We start from the raw sequence: 17,987 nt of genomic DNA, 5'->3' as shown, positions 1-17,987 counted from the left end.
CAGGGCATAATTAGATTGGAGGATTTTTTTGTTTAATTACAAAAGTACGATTAAATTGAGAGAATATGTAATAATATGGGCTAAATATTAATTATACCAAAATATTTACTGTCAAGTCACTTAATATGTCTACTGTTAACGGCAATAACTGTGATGACCATATATTGATCGATCATGTAATTAATTCAATAATTTATTAACAATTGATTAATGAATTTTATAATACGTCAATTTATTAGTTCTTATTCTATATATGTCGTCTTAATTTAGTCAGACAAATCCCCAGCTTCAAAACTAGAAGACTTTTCCTTGAAAAAATATACGACACCAGATTTTCTCACTCTGGATCCTAGAAAGTACACAATTTAGACCATGTTCCTTGGCTTTAATTTTAGATTGCCATTAACCTAATTCCAATAATAAAAATTAATACATCTATCGTAGCCCCAAATTTTAGACAAAACAGTAACCATATTTTTCATGTTAGAAAATCACTTCTTGTTCTTCTAACAGTTGCATGCAATGCACTGTACAATCAGGATGACTTCTTGATCCTTATTATATATGGAATAGAAAAAGACTTCTTCCTGCATTTCCCCCCCAAGTAAACTGTTTGCTCTGATTGGATTCAAACATAAGCATGCACGATCCAGGAAGAAACCTACTTCATTAGAATCTTCGGTTCACTATCTACAACCGATATAAATAAGATGAAAATAAATGAGAGATTCGCGTTCCATAAGTGTTCCTGATTAAGTTACAGAGTAGTCTGAAAGATGGTGAGACAACCATATATAAGAAAGGACATGGACTCCTGATGAAGACCAAAAGCTGGTTGCTTATATCGTGAGATATGGCATTTGGAATTGGAACGAGATGCCAAATTTGCTGGTATGATCACTTAATGACACATGTAATGAAAACTTGAATTTCGTCAAATTTTTCTTATTAGCATTTGGTCTTGATTTGTAGGGTTGCGAAGATCATGGAAGAGTTGCAGGCTTCGTTGGATGAATTACTTGAGGCCTAATATAGCGTGGAAACTTCACCAGGGAAGAAGAGAAACCATAATCCAACTTCAAAAGGAGCTCGGAAATCGATGGTCAGCAATAGCAGCAAGGCTTCCACACGAACTGACAACGATATAAAAAACTGCTGGAACACTCGCTTGAAGAAAAGGGTAATATTGGAGAATACAAGTCGGCATCAAAACCCATTCCAGTGTTGAGGAGAATTCGTGTGATTCTGACTCCTCAAGCTTGCTTAACATTCCTACAATGCTGACTTCCCAGAACTGGCTATTGTTTCATCTGAGAGATACTGAGTTTTATGGAGCATCCATTAATAATAGCACAAGGTTTCGATTGTGAAGCAGTGTCACCAAATTCTCAGTTGTGGCACACCCACCATGAACACTACTATGATCCGGTGGATGATTTCTGGGGCAATCCATTATTTTAGTACTGCATAAACCAAATATACTTATTTTGTTTGGAGTTTTGATTTCAGCTATGTCTTTGTCAGTTATGGATCCTTACTAGTGTTTATCAGTTCATAATAATACTTTCCTATATTGAAATGGATAGTTTTGTTTATCTCAATTTTCTAGAATGTGAAAATAGTATTTTTTTTTTTCCACAGAAAAATAATATTTTATTAGAATAAACAATTTGAGTAAAAAGCTAAAATTTGCAAAATATAATCCAAATAGTGCGCAAGAACTAACAGCACTCCGCTAACACAACATGAAATAACCTACAACCCAGGCTGCAAAAAGGACACCTAATGAACCAAGCGATAACTTACCTCCATCCCATGATTGTATGCTTCTTCCACCTAGCTTTAATTCAATCAAAGTAATTTACCATATCTTTGCAATGACGAGTTTAATACCTCCATCCCATGGTATTTTTCTTGCAAGTTTTTGTCTTATTAATTGATTGTGGTTGAACTTAACTGATTTATTTGCCTATTTGTTGTTAGTGATGTTTTAGATTAATGTGCTAAGGTCATGAGTTCAAGGTCTTTTGTATTTTTTTGTTTTTATTCCGGAGTGTAAATCGGTGTTTGATTTTGTGTTTATGCTTCATTGAAGCATCGATAGACAATCTTTTGACATTTGATCAATTTTTTTTATATTAATAAAATTATATCTGATGTATGAAAAAAAATTGATAACAAAATATAATCGCGTTGAGTGAAATCTTTCATTAAATATATCACAATTAGTATTTTAAAATACTTGTTCTTTTAAGCACAAATCAAGCTAGTGCAGTGGTAAATAAATTATTATTGTTCTTTGAGATTTCGGACTCAACACCAGAAACATCATAGATGTGAATGCTCATATCAAATGGTTATGAGTTATTTTTAATAGATATTATTTTATACCAAACTCTAATATAAAAAAAATAGTGTAGGGACACGAAGCATATTTTATTCTACCCCTAAAACTAATAATTTAAAAAGTTTTTGTCTTTTAATTCAATATTTATATTTTTAGGGTCATATTTATTATGAATGAGCAAAATTCAACTTGAATAAATTATAGAATAAAAATTAAATATTTTATAACTAGTAAATAACATACATTCCTTATTTTGGAGCGAAAAATCAAACTTGGTACTATGAAACGTAAGATGGCGGCGCAACTATGGCGGCTTGCATTTAACAACATAATTAAAATAATATAACTATTTTCTAGAAGGAAACATAAAAAAGATTATAAAAAAGATGGCATATTGAAACCTATCATTTTCTCAAGAAAAATAATAATACAAGGGGCTCGCCTGAAGAATTTAGCCTCATTATAGTGTCCAAGAAATATATATATATATATGCGTACTTATTATGTTTGAAATAATAAAATGAAGAATTTAGTAAATAGTCTAAATTTTTATAAATCAAACATATACATAATTACATATAATTTTTTGTATTCAATCATTTCTTTTATATAAATTCTAAATATAATTCTAAGGAGGGGAAAAGAGACTTTAAGGGAAATAAGAAAAGTGATTGTAATGGATCTAGAACCCATGACCTAAGAAAACATGAGGGGCATGAACTAAGCTACCTCATTGGTTAAATGGATAGTTGTTATTCCTAGAGGTCTCATGTTCGAGCACCAGAGATTATAAAAGTGTTTGAACTTTCATTGTCAAATGATTAAGAATCTTTAGAACATATATTATTTATAATCCCCTTAGATTAATAAAATATATAAAGGAACATAATTTTTTTAAGATAATAGATAAGATATTTATATATAAATTAAGATAATTTTCACCAATAATATTTAATGATTTGTAAGATATTTGAATTATGGGAACGAATTTAAAGTTTAGTAATTATAATATAAATTTTAAATGTTTGTTTGTTTGGCCCTGGGCACTTGTTCAATTTCATAAACTCTGTTTTATTTCAGAGAATCAAAATTCGTTAATGATGTTTTAATCCTCATTCTAGATCGGGCTGAAGGAAGATACTTTATTTTTGTTAATTTGTTGATCAAATTTTCTCTTCAGTTTCGTTAATGGTGCTGTTTATTTTTTTTTCCCCACTTCTAGATTCTAGAAAGTACACAGTTTAGACCATGTCAGCCTTGGTCGTATTAATTAAAATAATCAGAAAACTAATCATTAAATTAAATCGATCGTGGCCCCCAATTTTAGACAAACACCAACAAGTAAGAAAAGCATTTTCGTGTTTTTTTCCCGGCAGTTGCATGCAATCTACGCTTTAACTTGCCTCATGGCTTTTCTGCATACAAAAATGTAAACTTATCGATGCGCATTATCATTTATGGAATATAAATGGACTTGGGGATCCATTCGTCTACCCAAAAGGCTATTTAAACAATTATAAAATTAGCTATTATGGGTCAATGTGTTGTTATAATATTCTATTATTATGTTAGTGTTGATTATGTTTATGTTTCATTACCAATGAAATTTTTGTCTAAATCTTTTTTTAGTTATTTGTTAAAATTATATATATATATATATATATATATATATATTCTTATTTTATTATTAGATGATACATTTTTAAAAAATATTATTTTTTTAAATCATTGAAATACAAATATTACTGATTTAAAACTAGCTATATTTATATGTAGGACGATATGTATCAATGATACATAGATAAATAGATATGGATCAAACTTTTTCTCGACTTGGAAAAGTGACGTTCTGCATGGAATTGATCCCTTGTAATGGGACTGTTTGGCTAGCAAAAGATGTTGCTCTTAGAAGTTAACTCTTTAAAGTCTGGTGGTGAGTCTTCTTGGTTCTGGCCGGTACGCTTCAAGGAGTATGAGTTTTTATTGTTTTGTCCAGATGTGCTGGTTATAGGCGCGGCAGCTTGACTGTTATTCGACAAGGGATAGCTCCGTGATGGCCATTGGTTTTGCGTTAGAGATGTATTTGGTATTGTATGATACATGTTGCTGCAATCTCTTGTATTGTTGTTTTTTTTTTTTGTGTTCCATCCCGATAATGTAGTACTATTTTCCTCTACTTAGGTCTAGAGAGGTTTTTTTGTATATTAATTTTAGATTGACTCTTTACTTATTTCTTAGAATGAACAATAAAAATATATTTTATCAATTACAGCCCCCAATTTTAGACTGACAATGACAATAATTAAATATTTGTTAGATAGATATTTTTTAGCAGTTGACTGACTCTTTACTTAATTCCCATAAGATGCAGAATCCCTATGCCTCCGTGTAATATGTTTGTTTTCTACAAATATTTTCTGATGCTTTCTGCATGTAAAAATACAAAACAGACTTATCTCATGCCATTTGTGGAATAAGAAAAAGCCTGTATTCGTTAAAAAATTTATTATTCGATTCCGATTGACTCATTATTCGTTAAGGTTTAAAAATTATCTCCTTTGTTCCTAATACGGAAGACGTCGAGGTCCCTGAGGAAGCTGTACTACCCAATAGTTCAAGCTATCCTAGGATTTAACTACTCCACCTACTACAGTACCACGAGAGACTCCAAAGACTCCGATCAAGGGATTAAAATAACAAAATTAAAGTAAAAAACAACTTCACTAAACTAGAAGAATTGGAAAAATATGACAGGTTTTTCTCACTACTAGATCCTAGAAACTACGTACACAATGTAGACCGTGTTCCTTGATTTTATTAATTTTAAATTGCCACTTAACCTAATCCCAATAATGAAAAAAATTAAATATTTGATTACATCTATTGTAGCCCCAAATTTTAGACAAAACACTAACAATATTCACATGTTAGAAAAAACACTTTCTTGTTTTTTCCTAACAGATGCATGCAAATGCAATGTTCAATCATGGATGACTTCTTGATCCGCATTATAAATGGAATAGAAAAAGACTTGTTCATCCATTTTTTCCAAGTAAACTGTTTACTATGAATGGGATTCAAACATAAGTCACGATCTAGGAAGAAACCTACTAATTCTTTAATTACTAACCCGCGTCTTTGACAGGTTGATTAATTGGATGATCCGAATCTTCGGATCACTATACACAACCGATAAATATAGATGGAATTGATTGAGAGATTCACATTCCACAAGTGGTTCAAGTATTAAGTTCCAGAGAAGTCTGAAAGATGGTGAGACAACCATATCTAAAGAAAGGAACGTGGTCTCGTGATGAAGACCAGAAGCTGATTGCTTATATCATGAGATATGGAATTTGGAATTGGAATGAGATGCCCAAATTTGCTGGTATGATCACTTTAATGAACAATATGTGATGAAAAACTTGAATTTCGTCAAGATTTTCTTATTACCAGTTGGTTTTGATTTATAGGGTTGCAAAGGTCGGGAAGAGTTGCAGGCTTCGTTGGATGAATTACTTGAGGCCTAATATAAGGCATGGAAACTTCACCAGGGAAGAAGAAGAAACCATAATCAAACTTCAAAAGGAGCTCGGAAATCGATGGTCAGCAATAGCAGCAAGGCTTCCGCACAGAACTGACAATGACATAAAAAACTATTGGAACACTTTCCTGAAGAAAAGGGTAATATTGGAGAATAGTAAGTCAGAATCAGCAACCACAGAAACCGATTCCAGTATTGAGGAGAATTCGCCTGATGCTGACTCCTCAAGCTTGCTTAACATTCCTACAATGGCTGATTTCCCAGAACCATGACTTACAGTAACACTTTTCTTCATCTGAAAACGGTTATAGCATGAGTGAAACTTTTGTTTCATCTGAGAACTACTGGGAGATACCGAGTTTATGGAGCAGCCATTAATAGCAGAAGGTTTTGATTGTGAAGCAGTGTCATCAAATTCTCCGTTGTGGCACAGCCACCATGAACACTACTATGATCCTGTGGATGATTTCTGGGCCAGTCCATTATTTTAGTACTGCACAAACCAAGCATCCTTATTTTGTTAACATAGTTATTGGAAAGTTAGTAGTCAACGCGAATTTATAACAAAAATAATAGCTACTTGTTTTGTTATCGACTTCAATACCTATCGCAAAAACTATCACATTTACCCATAAATTTTGGATGTATTAATTGTATTATACGAGAGATAATAACATTAGGTTTAAAATTGACTTAGAAAGATTGTTTGCCATTGTTGAATAAAATTAAAAGCAAGTTGGAGATGTGGTCTAGGAGGAATTTGAGTTATGGGGGCAGGATGCAGTTGATTAAAGCTGTCTTGTCTAGTATATCAAACTTTTGGTGTAGGCAGTTGATCTTGCCTAAGGTGGTGATCCAGAAGGTTGAGCAGCACCGCATGCGTTTCTTCTGGAAGGGCGATGACTTGCCAGCTAGGGGAGCAAGGGTTAATTGGAAGCAGGTTTGTTCTTAGAAATCCGAGGGGGGCTTTGTTGGATCATAAACTTGATCCATTATGGGAGCCTAAACCCAAATCCAAACTAAATTGATGTCATTACTTACATCATTTAATTAAAGATGTCATTGCTTACATCATTTAATTAATGATGTCATTGCTTACATCAATTTAGTTAGGTGAGAGTTAGATATTTGTTGAATTTGTAATGGTTTAAATTAGTTTATTTGTGTGGTGTAGGATTGTTCTTGAGTAGTATAAATACCCCTTCCCATTTTAGTTTTAAGCATCAAGAAAAATTAAGAGCTTCTAAGTGAGTGAAGAAGCAAAGTCTTATAAGAGTGAGTTGTAGTTCTTGTTTTTGAGTGAGAGTACTCTTGTAATATTTGTTTGAGTTTCAATAAAAGTTGTTTGTGTGAGTGTTTTATTTCCAACAAAGTGGCATCAGAGCGAGTTGGAAAGATCGAAGGTCTCGACGAGAGGAATACGACGCCGCCAGAATTTTCTTAATCTGAGTTCTGACGCACCGCCACGCACCGCCGGAAGACTGCTGCCAGAAAATCGAGTTGACTCACCGAGTTGAGCCGATTCAGCCGAGTTGGAGCCCTTGAACGAGGTGTCCAAGTCCCTCCAAAGTTTTTTTTTTCATCGTTCCGGATTCATCCGTGCAATCGGATTTTACAAAATCTCATTATATTGAGAGATATGGCAAATGGTATGCACCATTCCAAGTTCCGACACTCAACAACAACAACTACGACAATTGGAGTATCAAAATGAAGGCACTTCTTGGATCACAAGATGTGTGGGATATCATAGAGAAAGGCTATAATGAGCCTGCGGATGATGATGTTTTTGCTACTCTTACACCAGATCAAAAGACAACTTTGAAGGATTCAAGAAAGAGAGACAAGAAGGCTCTCTACCTCATCTATCAAGCATTAGATGATGATGGTTTTGAAAAGATTTCAAGTGCAAGCTCTAGCAAGGAAGCGTGGGAGAAGCTGCAAACCTCTTACAAAGGATCCGAGCAAGTGAAGAAGGTTCGTCTCCAAACATTAGAGGTGAATTCGAATCCTTAAACATGAAAGCATCTGAGTCTATTTCAGATTATTTCTCAAGAGTAGTAGCTGTTTCTAATCAATTAAAAAGAAATGGTGAAAAGTTAGACGATGTGAGGATAATAGAGAAGATACTCCGTTCGTTGGATCCCAAATTTGAGCACATCGTCGTGACGATTGAAGAAACTAAAGACTTGGAAGAAATGAAGATCGAACAGCTCCAAGGATCATTGCAAGCATACGAAGAGAAGCATAAAAAGAAGCATGAGTTTACTGAGCAACTCCTCAAGCTGCAACTCAAGGATATGCATGAGAGCCAACGCAATGATAGAAACCAACGTGGCCAAGGCAGAGGTAGGGCCATGGACGAGGTGGAAGTCGAGGTCGTGGACGAGGCTGGAATTACAACAATAACAATTCCAACAACAACTATGAGAAAGGAGAAAGCTCAACACGAGGCCGTGGAAGAATTAATCCAAACTCAAAGTATGACAAATCTCAAATTCGATGTTATAATTGTCAAAAATTTGGGCATTATGCTTCAGAATGTAGAGCTCCCAACAACAAAATTGAGGAGAAGGCCAATTACGTGGAGGAAAAGACAGATGGCAAAGAAACTCTTCTTCTAGCACGAAAGGAAACTGATGGTGGCCAAGCAAATTCCTGGTATCTTGACAGTGGTGCAAGCAATCACATGTGTGGAAGGAAAGACATGTTTGTGGAGCTAGACGAGTCAGTAAGTGGAAATGTTTCGTTTGGAGATGATTCCACAATAGCAGTGAAAGGGAGAGGTAACATTCTTATCCGTTTGAAAGATGGGAGACATCAATTTATTTCAAATGTCTACTATGTGCCCAATATGAAAAGTAACATTTTAAGTTTAGGGCAACTGGTAGAGAAAGGTTATGATATTCATATGAATAATTATAATCTTCTATAAAAGATGATAAGAATAACTTCATTGCTAAAGTGCCGATGTCAAAGAATAGAATGTTCTTGATCAACATACAAAATGATGTTGCAAAGTGCCTGAAAGCTTGCTACAAGATGCATCATGGCTTTGGCATCTTCGATTTGGGCATCTCAATTTTGGAGGTCTAGAGCTATTATCTAAGAAGGAGATGGTGAAAGGACTACCTCACATCAACCATCCTGACCAACTCTGTGAAGGGTGTCTAGTCGGGAAACAATTCAGGAAAAGCTTTCCAAAGGAGTCAGAGACAAGAGCTAAGAAGTCACTGAGCTCATCCATACCGATGTGTGTGGACCGATCAAGCCAAGTTCTCTCGGTAACAATAACTATTTTCTTCTCTTCATTGATGATTTTTCAAGAAAAACCTGGGTATATTTCTTGAAACAGAAGTCAGAAGTTTTTGAAGTATTCAAGAAGTTCAAAGCAGCAGTGGAGAGAGAAAACGGTAGAAAGATCAAAGCCATGAGATCCGATCGAGGTGGAGAATTTACTTCCAGGGAGTTTCAAGAGTTCTGTGAAGCAAATGGAATTCGTCGACCAATGACAGTTCCTAGATCCCCCAGCAAAATGGTGTGGCAGAAAGAAAGAATAGAACAATCCTCGACATGGCACGAAGCATGCTCAAAAGCAAGAAACTACCCAAAGAATTTTGGGCAGAAGCAGTATCGTGTGCAGTCTACTTGTCAAATCGATCTCCAACAAGAAGTGTATGGGGAAAGACACCGCAAGAGGCATGGAGTGGAAGAAAGCCTGGCATTTCCCACTTGAGAACCTTTGGAAGTATAGCCCATGTTCACATACCAGACGAGAGAAGAAGCTTGATGATAAAAGCGAGAGTTTTATCTTCATCGGCTATGATGCTAATTCGAAGGGCTACAAGTTGTACAATCCAGACAATAAGAAGTTTGTGATTAGTCGAGATGTGGTCTTCAACGAAGAAGGAGAATGGGATTTTAACTCCCATACAGATGACTTCAATTTCTTTCCTCAGTTTGAAGAAGATGAGCAGACAATGAGGGAGCAACTAGATGAATCTCAACAAGAGCTTGCAACTCCACCACTTCACCAACATCAACCACTCAAGGAGACTCATCACCTTCATCATCGTCAAGTGGGAGTCAAAGTGAAAGAGTTGTGCAACGCACAAGAAGCCTTAGAGATCTCTATGAGGTAACTGAACGACAAGATAATCTTACATTATTTTGTCTGTTTGCCGATTGTGAACCAGTGAGCTTTCAAGAAGCGGTACAAGAAAAGAAATGGAGAGATGCGATGGACGAAGAAATCAAGGCCATCGAGAAGAATGACACATGGGAACTTACCTCACTTCCCAAGGGACATAAGGCGATAGGTGTCAAATGGGTGTACAAAACAAAGCAAAACGCCAAAGGAGAGATTGAAAGGCACAAGGCGAGGCTAGTTGCTAAAGGCTATAGTCAAAAGGCTGGAATTGACTATGATGAGGTATTTGCTCCTGTTGCTCGATTGGAGACTATCAGACTAATCATTTCTTTGGCAGCTCAAAACAAGTGGAAGATACAACAGATGGATGTAAAGTCCGCCTTCCTAAATGGATTTCTTGAAGAGGAACTTTACATTCAGCAACCATCAGGCTATGAAGTCAAAGGGCATGAAGACAAGGTGTTGAAGTTAAAGAAGGCTCTTTACGGGCTAAAACAAGCACCAAGGGCATGGAATAGCCGAATCGACAAGTACTTCCAAGAGAATGGCTTCAACAAATGTCCCTACGAGCATGCTCTATATATCAAGATCAAAGATGAAGATATTTTGATCGTGTGCCTCTACGTGGACGATTTGATCTTCACTGGAAGCAACCCAAGCATGTTTAATGAATTCAAGGATGTGATGATGAAAGAATTCGAGATGACAGACATGGGGCTCATGGCGTACTACCTTGGCATTGAAGTTAAGCAACAAAATGATGGAATTTTCATTTCACAGGAAAGCTATGCAAAGGAGATACTGAAGAAGTTCAAGATGGAGAACTGTAAGCCAATAAGCACACCGGCAGAATACGGGATCAAGATGACCAAACATGAAGAAGGCGAAAGTGTAGATCCAACATTCTTCAAAAGTTTGGTAGGAAGTCTACGCTATCTAACTTGCACGAGACCCGATATTCTTCACGCAGTTGGATTGGTTAGTCGCTACATGGAATCCCCAACAACCACCCATTTTAAAGCCGCAAAGAGAATTCTTCGCTATCTGAAAGGTACAATTGACTTTGGCTTGTTCTATTCAGTTTCTAATGATTACAAGCTTGTTGGATATAGCGACAGTGATTGGGGTGGAGACATAGATAATCGAAGGAGCACTACTGGATTCGTATTTTTCATGGGAGATATTGCATTCACATGGATGTCAAAGAAACAACCGATTGTCACATTATCCACTTGTGAAGCGGAATATGTTGCTGCTACCTCATGTGTTTGTCATGCAATTTGGCTTAGAAATCTATTGAAGGAGATTGGTTTGATACAAGAAGAGCCTACCAGGTTTGTGTCGACAACAAGTCAGCCATTGCCTTAGCGAAGAATCCAGTATTCCATGATCGAAGCAAGCACATTGATATTCGCTACCACTATATAAGGGAGTGTGTTGCAAGAAAAGATGTGGAAGTTGAATATGTGAAGTCACAAGATCAAGTTGCTGATTTTTACCAAGCCACTGACCAGCGAAGACTTCTTAAGATTAAGGAACCTACTAGGGGTCACGAGATCAAGTTTAAGGGAGGGTGTTGGATCATAAACTTGATCCATTATGGGAGCCTAAACCCAAATCCAAACTAAATTGATGTCATTACTTACATCATTTAATTAAAGATGTCATTGCTTACATCATTTAATTAATGATGTCATTGCTTACATCAATTTAGTTAGGTGAGAGTTAGATATTTGTTGAATTTGTAATGGTTTAAATTAGTTTATTTGTGTGGTGTAGGATTGTTCTTGAGTAGTATAAATACCCCTTCCCATTTTAGTTTTAAGCATCAAGAAAAATTAAGAGCTTCTAAGTGAGTGAAGAAGCAAAGTCTTATAAGAGTGAGTTGTAGTTCTTGTTTTTGAGTGAGAGTACTCTTGTAATATTTGTTTGAGTTTCAATAAAAGTTGTTTGTGTGAGCGTTTTATTTCCAACAGGCTTGGGTTTGAGGAGTTTGGTTGAATGGAGTAAAGCTTGTTGTTTGCTCTTGGGTAAGAGTATTTTGGCAGGTGAGGGCTCTCTTTGGGTGGCTTGGGTCAAAGAGTATGCCTTAAAAGGGGAGGGATTTTGGTCGGTGAGTTGTAGGTCTCACCATAGCTGGAATTTGAGGAAGCTATTAAAGTTGAGAGGTGAGACTGGTGGTTTATTTGCTAGTGTGGTGAATTGGAGTGATGTAAATGGAGGATGGATTTGGGGAGAGAATTCGGGGAAGAAAGGAAAAGGTGCAGTGGGAAGGATTGTTATGGTTTCCTTTGCATATTCCTAAGGTTTGTACTGTTGCTTGGATGGCTATATTAGATAGACTTCCAACCAAAGATAGGCTCATTCATATGGGAATAGGTGTGGAAGGTGGCTGTGTTTTATGTGATGGAGGGATAGAAAGCAGGAATCATCTTTTCTGTGATTGTCCTTTCTCTTGTAGTGTTTGAAGCAGGATCTTGTGTGTTTGCAAACTGCCTTGCAGTATGCTGGGAAGACATGCTGGCTTGGGCTGTGGGGAGTTTGAAGGGGAAATCCCTTCTTGTTTGCATCTTACATGGGAGGAGCGTAATTACAGGTGCTTTAGGGGAACTTCTCGATCAACTGATGCTGTTTGAGTGTGTTAGGGGGGTTGTTTGTACTAAGCTACAGGGTTGCTGTATTAATAGATTGGATAGGGTGGATTTGCAGCTTTGTTTAGATTGGGGAATTGGTTAACTGCGGTCTGTGCTGGTTTGATTAGCTCTAATGCGTTTTTTCCTGTTTGTAAAGTAGGTGTTTATTTTTTCTATTTGGAATGAAATGCACATGAATTATCCAATAAAATAAAATATAAGGCATCAATATTAATTGATTGTTTTGTTCCGGTATCTTCTAAAAGGGGAAAAAAAAGATTTTTGAGATTTGTTTCTTGGATTCGAGAAAAAATATTTAAGTTGTCTCAATAAAAATCAGGAGAAAAAAAAGCATTTACAGTTAGAAGAAACAGAACTCACAATATGCCACTCAATAAAGCCAACAAGCATCTCAAGAATAAAACAAGGAGTACCCAAGCTAGTATACTCACTCACTTAACACTAGCTAGCAGTAAACCGCACCTGTGTAACCACCTGCCACACAAAATGACAACCCACGCCATTCAAGCATTGCTTAATAAAAACAGGTGCCCTACGGTACCCCAAATCAATTACCCAGGCTACAGACTTTTATTATAGATCCCAGCTCGACTACGATCATTCTCGAAGAAAAGAGAATTTCCAACTCACCCCAAAACACAACTTACAAGCCGAACACCACGAACAATACTCGACTATAAAAATAACATTGGATGCAATTCAAAAACCAGAAACCAGACCTACTCAATAACAGATATCGACCAGACAAGCGGTTGGTTTTGCCTCTTACGGCCGACCAGCTTCTCAACTGAAACACCTTTGCTCGACTGATAGGCCTCTGCTACCACCGGGCTTTGAAAAGGGATTGTCGAAGCATGCCTTCTTTTACGAATCGATTTGCCAATGTGCTTCTTTGCCGACGAATATGTATGAACCAGTTTATCAATCTCGGCTGTATATTTGATTATGGGTTAGGTTTATGAGCTAATTAGTTGGTTTAGATTTGGCTTAGGGTAACTTATACAAGGTTTAATTCTAGATAAGGTTTATATATGATTAACTTTAAATCAAAATTAAATTTAGATTAAAATCTTAAACATACATAAATTCGCCTTTAGTGAAATTTTAGTCTCAATTAATATCTTAGACCCGAGCCTTTACCGACAGAATTGTGATTTCATTGACTACTTATAGTTAAACTTAAAAATCAAATCTTCTTAAGTAAGTCCTAACATATTTTATGTTCAGGATAGTCTTTTTTTAATTAAAAATATTATTAAAATTTTTACATAGTAATGTAGTATTATAATTCTAGACAGATATTGTCTTATAATATTTCTTGTTTATTTTTATGAGGAAAAAGAAACTCGCTCCAAGTAGTATAGAAATTTAGCTATATTAAAATCAGATTAAATTAAGAAAAAAGCTTATAAATTACAATTCATCCCTACATTGCTTTGCCGTTATCAAAGAAACCCTACTTTCAGCTTTACTTTAGATATTCTTCAGATTTAAACCCTTGTTCCCTTTATCTTTTTAAAATCATACCTTACGTTTAATTTTGATTTCATTTGGTCACTTATCGTTAAAAAATTAACAATGATGTTGATGTGTCATTAAAAAATAATGACAGTTCATCATTAAAAAAATAAAAAAAATATCACATTAATAATTTTATTAATTTTTTAATCATGAGTGACAAGAATGAAATTAAAATGTAATATTGGATACGATTTTAAAGTGATCAACTCATAACAAAAGTGATGATTGAGGTATTAAATGAGTAGTTTACCTTAGAAATAAATATTATTTTAGTTGAATAAAGAATGAATTGATAGGGGAAGGAGTAGTTGCTATCTTTCTCTCAAAGCTTTATTCTTTGTCTGCTCTGCTGCAACTGCAATCACAATCATTCATCAGTTCCGGACACAAGAACATCAATTTATGGATAAACTGAAGGTTGGTTTGTGGAGAAGGAAAATAGCTTTGAAATCCAGAGTATATCTGATATATATAGAAGGTCTTTCTGTAGGATTTGCATATTGAAAGGGGTCAATGAGGCCAAACGTTCGTTCCACATGAAAACCCGGGTCTATTTTGGTATTTTACACGGATGGGAGTTTTGGTTATGCAAAACCAATTCTTTCCCCTCCGCCTCTTCTATCGGTGCTTCGATCGGCAGGGAAACGCATGTTCAGAGACGGAAAATATATACACGAATTATTATAATTTTTATATTTTCTTCTCCATCTAAATGTTTATTAAATATAATCTTAATAAGATACAATTGTATGATTAAATATCTGTATTTATTTTTTTTATCACATATAAATTTGTAACATTTAATCTTTCAAAAAATCAAATCACTATTTTTAATAAAAATATCAATTGTTTATTTATTATTATTTACATATCATCTTATATGATAATGTAAGTCTATTTTATAAATATTTGTTAGATACTAATCTTAATCTTACGTTGACGTTGCATGTTTCATGTCCACTTGAAATCCATATAAACTATTACGTGGGTTACTATCACAAATTGTTAAAATTTTAATACTTTTATTTAAAAAATATTTGATTTTTTAAAAGGTTGAGAGTTATAATTAAAAATAAAAAATATAAATATAAGTATTAAAAAAGTGAAATGATTTATTATTATTATTATTATTATTATTATTATTATATAATAAAATTACCATGGTTATCTAAAAAAACTCAATCGTCATAATAATAAGATAATGATGTTTGATTTTAATATATTAATGTCATGTTTGGTATATATAAGTAATAATAAACTTATTTATTACATTAATATTAAAATAATTTATTTAATATAAAGAATAATAAGTGTTAATTTAAATTTAAACTTAGTGGAACTCCCCTTAAATTAATATTTATTCAAAACAAATAATATGTATCCATTATTTTTATTCAAGTTAAATTATATACAGATAATTTTACAAAATCTCTCTAGCAATTACAAAACTTATTGACGGTTTTCACAAATTTTCATCAACGGCAGCGGTGGTGATCTTCTCCGGTCACTTTTCTGTCATTTTTATTTTTTTAGTTGAGTGCTATTTGATTTTATTATTTTTAAGTTATATTTTAACGTATTTAAAATAATATTTTCTCTTAATCCTTCTTCTAGTAAAACGTATCATGATTACTAGTGTTTTTAAACTTTTAGTACATATTTTTTCCATTGGTCTTCTTCTTGGTATATGGTCCTTCGGGATTTCATGGTTGTTTATTTTTTTTATGTCTGGTTCCTTTTGTTCGTTGGCAAATGACATTCTCATGGTTCTCGGATATATGTGTAAGACGAGACTACTGTTAAAGGAGAATTCATGTAACACTACAATTTAGGGGCTAAATTTAAGAAATTATAAAATGGTGAATTTAATTGGTATTTGGAAGAAATTTGGGGATTAAATTGTAAGATTTCAAAGATGGCAGACCATTTTAAGAAGTGCAGGAAGTTCAGTGGCTAAACTCTTGGTTTAGCCATTTTTAATTATGAGATGTTATAAACCCCCACACTCCCATATGTTTCTGGAAAATTTTCCAGTTTTCCTCTCCCGTTCTCCCTACTTCAAACTCCGATCTACTCGCCGTCCGACCTCCAAACGACGAGCCAAAACCACCATCGTGTTCGTTGTCAACCGATGAACAAAACCCCTCAAACCTTTCGTCGTGAATCATCACCGTTCGTCGTGAATTTCAGTCAGAAGTATCGTCGGTAATAACTCGGTTTTAGTTGGTTTTTCATCGATTCACGACAATCGGGTCATCCGTTTACGACACCTCCCGCACCATCGTGTTCGTTGCATCGTTTCGAGTTTGCCAGTGTCATCCTTGGTCTCCGTCCACGGCGGCGCGTGAGGAGGTGAAGCGGTCAAAGTTTCCAATTCGTTGAAATCGAGCTCTCCGCCGTTTAAAATTGTGAACCGAGCTTTGTAAGTATCTCGAAATCGCTCAAAATAATTTTTAGAAAATTTTCCGGGATTTTAGCACTGTTCACGCGCCCCCACGCGCCGCCACTGCGCGTGGGGAAGGAAAAGGTGACCGGTTTGACCGGTTTTGGAACTGTTTTGACCGGTTTGACCGGTCACGACCCGACCGACCCGTTGACTCGACCCGTTGACCCGTTGACCCGTTGATCGTTGACCGACGTTGACCACTGTTGACCAAAACTTTGACCGGCTTTGATCGTGCATTAAACGACCTTTGACTTCAACCGAGTATATCTATCCTGACATTTTTCGACGTTCCAAATCCGATTCCGCTGTCCGTTTTTCGAAATTCGAACCCGAAGGTCTCGAAATTCCCGGTCAAACCCGTTGACTTTGATTTTGACCAAAAATTCCAAATTTCCGAAAAGTCATATTTTATGCTTTCGACGTCCTGAATCCGAATCCGAATTCCGTTTCGCCAAATTCGAACCCGGTAAGCCGTCTTTCACTAATTATCACCCGATTCGATCCGTTATCGTAATTAAGCTCTGTTTCTGATATAATTTATGTTGATATGTATCTGAGGAATTATTGGAAGTTGAATTGAAGATCAAAGACGTTCGAATGGAATTTTAATGGTCGATCAATAGTGCACGGAAATCGAGGTAATACTTTACTACCTCTTTATGCTTTATGGAACATGTTGGTATTGATAAATGCATGAATGGAAATGTTTGGTCTCATATGTGTAATTAATGAAGATCTACACTAGGTACGAATACGGTAGAAAGTATATAACTGAATATGGCTCAGATGACTATTATAAGAAATTGGAGGACGGTTTGAATTAAATTACAAGTTCTGGAATTAAGTAATAAAAGAATTAACCATGGATTGTAGATTATAATTTATCTCATTAAAGGTACTTAGATGATAAATTAAGAGAATATTTCGATTAGGGAAAATTACGAAATTACCCTTATGTTGGAAAATGATAAGAATTGTCTCTGGAAGTGGATTAATAAATCTGAAAAGAATTATTGATCTGCTAAAACTATTGATGTGCATAAGAAATGTTAGTTTTACTTGGAAATTATGGAGAACCGGTTTTTAACCCCAAGAAGGTTTATGCAAGATACTAGAAGTGTGTTAAGGGAATTATTTCAAGATCAGAGATTGTTCAAGAAAGCAATTAATCATAGGATCTCTAAATTATATTATTTTCGTTAAGAGCTATCGAACTTATCTGGCTAAGAAATTACGGAAATGCCTTAAGAGGTAGAATAGTCTGAGATGACTCTGAATGAGAAAATACTTAGAGGATTCGTACTTAACTCGATTAAGTACAGATT

At 35.1% G+C, this 17,987-nt stretch overlaps 1 protein-coding gene and 1 long non-coding RNA gene across 2 annotated transcripts; one reads left to right on the top strand and one right to left on the bottom strand.

Moving 5' to 3' along the window:
* Nucleotides 1-804: 804 nt before the first annotated feature.
* Nucleotides 805-5,799, bottom strand: LOC120161837. The gene is made up of 3 exons (XR_005519506.1): nt 5,773-5,799; nt 4,987-4,991; nt 805-900 (listed from the first exon to the last, which is right to left on the bottom strand). It is a non-coding gene; the product is annotated as an uncharacterized LOC120161837 (long non-coding RNA).
* A 58-nt stretch (nt 5,800-5,857) lies between these two features.
* On the top strand, nt 5,858-6,163 carry LOC120161457 (trichome differentiation protein GL1-like). The gene has a single exon (XM_039171699.1). It carries the CDS (start codon nt 5,858-5,860, stop codon nt 6,161-6,163), a length of 306 nt encoding a protein of 101 aa, XP_039027630.1.
* Nucleotides 6,164-17,987: the final 11,824 nt, after the last annotated feature.

This window comes from Hibiscus syriacus, unplaced genomic scaffold, assembly GCF_006381635.1.
Source record: "Hibiscus syriacus cultivar Baekdansim isolate YM2019G1 unplaced genomic scaffold, ASM638163v2 tig00111402_pilon, whole genome shotgun sequence".
Lineage (NCBI taxonomy): Eukaryota > Viridiplantae > Streptophyta > Magnoliopsida > Malvales > Malvaceae > Hibiscus > Hibiscus syriacus.
Note: the sequence above shows the minus strand (reverse complement) of the source record. Positions and strands in the feature narration are given on the sequence as shown.